The sequence below is a fragment of the Coptis chinensis genome, chromosome 7 (genome assembly GCF_015680905.1).
Source record: "Coptis chinensis isolate HL-2020 chromosome 7, ASM1568090v1, whole genome shotgun sequence".
Classification (NCBI taxonomy): Eukaryota; Viridiplantae; Streptophyta; class Magnoliopsida; order Ranunculales; family Ranunculaceae; genus Coptis; species Coptis chinensis.
Window position 1 is genome coordinate 89,351,637 of NC_141462.1, and position 6,930 is coordinate 89,358,566.

Genomic DNA, 6,930 nt, shown 5'->3' on the forward strand with positions numbered 1-6,930 from the left:
AACTTATAAATACCCTAATGATTTTGAGTTTGTTTACATGTTAAGATAAGATATGTCCCTAGAACAGCTCCTTGTAACAGCAATCATAATCTTAATTACTATTATCCTTTTCCGCAACTTCATACTACAGAAATTTTGAATCCATAGTTAACCACATATCTTTTAACAGTTTTAAGCTTTACTGCCGATAGTCCTATACTCAATCTTGCTTTCCAAGTAGTTGGTTATTTTGGTTTCAGATAGCGAATGAGCCAAAACCAATAACTGTTGGCAAGTGAGTGGGCTGTACGGTACAACTATTTAGAGAGTTGCTCCTGAACATCGTCACTCAATACTCAAAATCTTTTCGTAGTATAAACCTGTTAAGTTGGGTGGACAGAATAGCAGAAAACCCAATCTTCCCCTTCTAAAGACAGACGGACGGACACCTACACATTCTACTCGGGAGCCAAATGACCTGAAAAATAGGATGGCTCTTTCTTTAAATTCAGTCCCAAGCTTCAGCTCAACGGTAATTCTGTACGTTTGCTTTATAGCTATTTTTCACAAGTAGTAAGTTTCAATCCCTGCCTTTTACGATGTTTGATATATGTATTGGTCTTAGAGTACAAATCTGAATGTATTTGATGGCAATCATTTCATATTTTGTTCGTTTCAGACACTTGTCCACGACCAAATTAGTAATCTTGGTCATGACTTATGAAGCTAAAAGATAGATGAGTTCATATAAAGGCTCTAAGAGGGTGTTTCCGAGTGTCATTTGAAGCGTTTGTTTAGGCCTTCAGTAGTGTATAAAATTATTACGACACGGAACTTTTTACTTTTACATGGAAAATGGAGCATCCAACATGATACAGCACCCAAGTCAAATGAACACTTTTAGGAGTGTCTAGGGCTGCACATTCATGTTGTGAGTAGACTACATTCAGAGGTTGTAGACTTGCAGTTGCAGAGTCCTTGTTCTTGTATCTCTCTTGCCAATTCTTATGTCAAAGAGTAGGAGTTCAAAAACATTCAGGCCCGCCCGCCCCTTCTGTTAGTGGAATTGTAGAGGTTAGCAATGAAGTAAGTTTTCCAACAGTGGAGTGAGTGGTAAAAGAGTTCTTTCTCTGTACTTAGAAGGATGCCAGTTGACTGTGATTCATAGAATTTTTTTTAGTTAGGGCATTGAGGTCTAATTGCTTCAGTGGTTTGGCGTGGTTATAGTAGAGGTTTTGGTAAGCTACTACTGTTACTTGAAGCAGTAGGAGTATTTTTCTCATGTTCTGTACAATATGCTTCTATTTTACGCTCACAACCAGCGTACATTCGGGAGCAAGGTACTTATAGAACGCATTGAGTGGCATACTGGCATATACATGAGTTCAGTATGTCGATGACTTCAAGAGACGAGACTACTAGAATTTATATTAAGTGTCATGCTTTTGTCTATGCTCACATGTTACTCAATGAGAAAAATATTAAATAATAATAAAACAAAAACGACACGAACAGAGGTGATTAAATTCTAAGTCTATGATATTGGATACTACAAAATGGGCTCTGTATTGTATTGGGTTCTCCAGTTTTCCTTGTAAATGGCGTGTCCTTGCTATGCCAGAGCCGTATCTTGTTATCATAATTTTAAAGATAACTGATACTTTCTGCTGCAATCTAATGGTCTACTCTTATACTAATGCTAATCAACAGTTGCAAGGAAAACAACAATACGCGTCTAGAAGTTACTCTGGAGATTCTGGGTTAAAGACCAGATATATTGCTGCTTCCTCAGGTCCATGGTTTGGATCAAGGAAGAGTAGAAAGGGGAATAAATTGGGTCTGTTTACCTTGGCTGCAGAGAGCAACCAAGTTGCCAGGAACCCAACAGATAACGATTCTGCAGCAGGAATAACACTTACTGATGATCAGTTGTTAGGAGCAAAGCCTCCAACAGTGACATCATCGGGAACAGCAGTTACTGATGAGTCCATTGCCAGAAGTCAACTGGGAACCCAAAAATCACAGACATATAATGGAGCAGGGGTCCCATCTGATGTGAAAGTCGACACGGTATCTTCTTCTAAATCAGTGAAACGATCATCATTGACTGCAAGGGAGAAACTTAGGGCAGCCCGTGTCCTCAGTCGAACAGACTCAAAACCCTCCAAATCAGAATTTGGTAGCAAAGTTTTGGATGCTCTTAGAGAAAGTGAGCGAGGGAAGAAAAGATCCCGCCTTCCTGAAGCTCCGACAAACTTGTTAGATGACAGCAAGCGTGGAATGCCAAAGCAGGGATTGACATTTGACTTTCCTGGTGGTTTTGATCTGTTTGTCATTGTATTATCTTTTGTCCTCATCACCACGACCATGGTTGCAACGACTTATATTGTGTGGAAGTTAGGTGCCATCCATTTTAATGAGAACTAAGGAAGCGAAGTGGTCGCTGTTTATTCCAAGTGAGCTACCTTCATGACGTAGCGGTTGGCCAACTTGAGTTAGGTACTCTTGGATACCTTTCCCTGCGATCGTGTTTACATAATTTATGCTTTGAGGATATATCTTATCTTGACCACGATAAATAGATTCCATATACTGCTTTTGGTCTTGTAACAAAATCGTGTTGAAATTGTTTGACCTCATACTGTACGAAGCAGTATACACGTTTAGAGTTACCACTTACAAAATCTACGTCTGCCTGAATGAATAGTGTCACTTACTCTCCATGAAATTATCAGAGACTGGAATTGTATGTCTGATGCCAGATATGACACAAAATAGTAAAATACTAATTTCTGTTTAATTTTGGCATTATTTTTCAGTCAAATTGATAGATGTGTTCGCATATTCACTTGATACATACAAAAGACTACTGAGCAAATTTACAGTAGTTATTTCGAATACCATGCTTTAGGGGATTAAGATGTGAACTGTCCTCTGATGAATTTCATAGGCAGACCCACCTTCGACGCTTCAACAGTAGCCGAGAAAACACTTATGGACTTATATGTGCCCAGTTACCCTTATGTTGAATTTGTACTTGCGTCAGGCCTGTGTACGCCGATTTGTATCACCCAGGGCTTAAAGTGAAGCTGACGTCCTAGACCTTCGTGTAGATAACACTAAATAAGTGGTTTTTTGCCTCGACCACAGAAACTGAATTATAAGATAATTTTCGATTGTACCATAGATGTGCTTCCGAGAATGTCCACGATTATTAGTAAAATAACTGGGGTCAGGGGTTGCAAAAGTTGAGTTTTCTGGTTCCATTCAAATGCGATTAATATGCCCTTGGGACTTGATTTGTCGAGATCAGACTTCTGAGTCTTCTTTTTAGCTTGCTTTGGTGACTATACTTCCTACTTGCTCAGTTCAAGGAACGGACTCCAAGTCTGAAGTTGGAGAGTAACAATTAGAGGCAGGCCAGTGAGAAATTATGTGTGACAGTGGGAATTTCTAAATAATTAAAAAAATAAATATTTGAAATATAAATATCTCAAACATCACTATATTCAATTGTCTAAAACCCGTGCATGGCCGGGGTGGATACTACACATGTCAAAACCGAAAACCCACATCATAAAAAGAATCTTAACAACAAAAATAATCTCCAAAATTCTCTTTATTACTTTATAAAAAAGTCTATCTTCCGTCCCAATAAAACATCAAACCACTCTAAGAATAACAGTCTTCAACATCGTATTTTCATGTCATATGAAAAGAAAACTACGTTATTACATACTTTCAAAAGATCGGACTGAATAAAATAACCTCCCTGGACCGCTCAGGGCAAAAATCCAAATCACACGCCGCGGTTCCATTTGCCTTCCACCTATGTTCCCAAAACACACCCACGTTAAAAAAACAAAGTAAATATGGGTCGAAAAATGGAATTTCTTTGGTATGATGAAATTAACCACATAAAACCATTATCATACTTTAATTATCCAAACAATCACTTTATATTTCCCATAACTTAATCTTTTTTCGACGAAGGCAATGGTTCCGGCATTTCAACCGGCATAGTGTCTTTCCAAGCAAGACTTTCATTCTATTAACTCATTATCATAACTTCGTTATTATAACTAGGTAATCAATTAAAACTTCTTCGATATCCACTTTTGGATAATGGTAGGACCGCGTCCCTGCACAAAATGTTATTAAGTCCTACCCTCCTGCAAAAGAAAGTTAGAACTTCTATATAACATATGTAGATATCATATAGTTATTCAAAAGAAAACCCAAACACTCGCATAATCAAATTAATACCACTAACCCATGAAGATCCGAATACCTTAGTTCCTCTCAGGGTAGTCGAACAATCTGGTCATTCATGACACATTCAATGAATACCCATATATAACGTTAACGGCCATTTATTTATGACACATTCAATAAATGCCCACCTAACATATGACATCAACAATCGTAAAACTCAATTCCAAAACTTTAGCGTGGAGAGTTCTAAAAGGTTCATGGTAAATTGTTTACGCGTTATTGAACTTTATTAAATATATTATCTCCGGAAACGAAGGAAGATCTTGATTCATGTATTTTTGGTTTACGCGTTATTAATTATAGAGATGTCTAAGTGTCATATCGTTGCATATCATAAAATACGAAAATCTCACATAGTAGTTAATACACATACACACGTATATATAACGGTCTTAGCCTAAAGCCAAGCATGCTAATGGCTCTAGACCTATCATAATAACCCAAATCATAATCCGAGTTAAAAGGTCAAAATGGGTCAACTGGTCAAAGTCAATTCTGGTCAAAGTCAAAGTCAAAGTCGACCTGCCAAGGGTCAACAGCAGTCAACCAGCCCCAAACTCCTCTAACCCAAAAGCCCAAAGTTTAAGGCCCATAGTCTAAACTTAAGCCCAAAAAATAAAATCCAAAAGTTAAAACATATGAGCCCATCACGATTTGGCCTAAGCCCAAATCGAAATGCACTGTTCATCCCCTTCCTCACAAAACTTCCACCAGCGCCTCCACCACCGATGCAGCCACCACCGGCCATCTATGACTAAAAAGAACCCAACGGTTTTCATCCCCACAAAAACCCCCACCTACCTATACCATCAAATCATGATTCTATTATACTGTAAAAATCGCGACCTACGCCATTAACACTCTGTAAAGCTCCAATTGTCCCCTCTCCAGCACCCAATCCACCACCAACACATCCACCTCAACCCAACAACAATCTCCCAACAAAACCAAACAAAAACACTAATCCAAACAATCAAAATGCAGGACGGTTTGGTTTGGTTTGGTCGCCATTGAAGCTCCTCCGGAGCTTCAGCAGCCCCACCTCGCGACACCAACAACCCATCTATCACCAATTATCACCCTAACAGTTCCAATCTCCAATTCAAACAACAATCCATATCAACTTGATATACATCAACACCTCAACCTAAAACCCAATAAAATCGGCTTACCCAAACTCCAACAGTAACAAGCTTATACCAAAACGTATATAACTAATCAAATTTGATTTAAAAACATCTTTTTATTTCATAGGTTTGTTTACACGATTACCGCAGGCGAAGTCGATCACAAGCATCTTCTGGACTAAGTCGAACAGTATATAGAATAAACAGTATGTAGAACAACACTGAAGAATAATTGAACAGAAATAAATTGGCAGATTTTCAGATATCAGACATTAACGTTTTTAACAGACTTAAAAATATTGGTTCAGTGAAAGATAAAAAAATATCTACTCACTGTTTATAAACCGAACCGCGAGAAAAACCCGAAAGACTGAAGTCGACAGCTGCGCGAAACGACGATCTTCTTCGTTCAAAACCTTCTATTCTTTCAGAAAAATTCCGTTTTTCTGTATAAAACTCTCGCTGTGTTTTTCCCCAAAAACTGTGAGAAAACTTTCCGAAAAACAAGGACAACCCTTATCTATTTACTTACGGGCTCTTATCCGTAACGGCTGGATTATATCTGTTTTATCTATTTCCATTATATTATCTTTATTATTATTATTATTATTATTATTTTTAGGAAAATAAAAGAAAGAAAACACGGAGTGTTATATTATGCATGCGGCCATGCGGACATCCCGGGAATACTCATATTGTGTGTACCTTAAGACAAATTTTCCTCTGATTTTAAGCTTCAAGTCAAAAGGTGAGGCGAGTACTTAAGACTTTAGTCCAAACACTGAAACACAGACCAAGGTAATTTCAGGTTAATTTGTTTAACCGCGATGCGTCCACTCGTACATATACTGCTGTCAATAGATCGGTTTGGGTTGGGTTTTGGAAAATCCAAACCCCGAATCAATAAGAAAATTGGAAACTTCGAAACCAAACCGAACCGATAATATTATATTTAATCTAAAATCAAATCGAACCGATAAGATATATTGCAAACCGAACCCGAACCGATCCAAACTGAAAAGTATAAAATCAATTAAATTTTAAATTAAATTAATTAATTTTGACCACATAATTGATAAATATATACAAAATTAATCATATATATTACTAAAATGCTATCTTATCGGTTCGGGTTCATATCGGTTTGGTAGAGAGCAAACCCAAAACCAAACCAATATATTATCGGTTCGATTCGGTTTTAGATCGATAAAAGGCAAACTAAATTATTAAAACCCAAACCGTTTTTTATCGGTTTGGTTCGGTTATTAAATTATCGAAACCCATGGACAACTCTACGTACATACCTCGTATTTCCAATCACTTGGGGTGAGAAGTGAGAACCAGTTCAAGAGCAGTTTAATTAACTTCTTTGAGTGCTTAGGGTGTGTTTGTTAACTGGCAAACTTCTAGTGGGAAAATATAAGATTTGCCAGTGTTTTTCCATTATAGATTTGCCAGGCAAATTCTAGTGGGAAAATTTCAGTTTGCCAGTGTTTGTTTGCAAAAATTTATAGTGGGAAAATATAAGATTTGTCAGTGTTTGTTTACA

The 6,930-nt window shown here is 37.5% G+C and overlaps 1 protein-coding gene across 1 annotated transcript; it reads left to right on the plus strand.

Annotated features, from left to right (window-relative positions):
* Positions 1–350: 350 nt before the first annotated feature.
* On the plus strand, positions 351–2,779 carry LOC147489799 (uncharacterized). Its single transcript, XM_086571432.1, has 2 exons — positions 351–511; positions 1,690–2,779. The coding sequence occupies exons 1-2, from the start codon at positions 470–472 to the stop codon at positions 2,404–2,406; spliced, it is 759 nt and encodes a 252-aa protein (XP_086427558.1). The 5' UTR covers positions 351–469; the 3' UTR covers positions 2,407–2,779.
* Positions 2,780–6,930: the final 4,151 nt, after the last annotated feature.

What these genes read in the sequence shown, in the direction of transcription:
- LOC147489799 (XM_086571432.1), top strand. Translation starts at nt 470, where the DNA reads ATGGCTCTTTCTTTAAATTCAGTCCCAAGCTTCAGCTCAACG. An exon ending in TCCCAAGCTTCAGCTCAACG is followed by an intron (nt 512 to 1,689) that starts GTAATTCTGTAC and finishes GCTAATCAACAG; the next exon opens with TTGCAAGGAAAACAACAATA.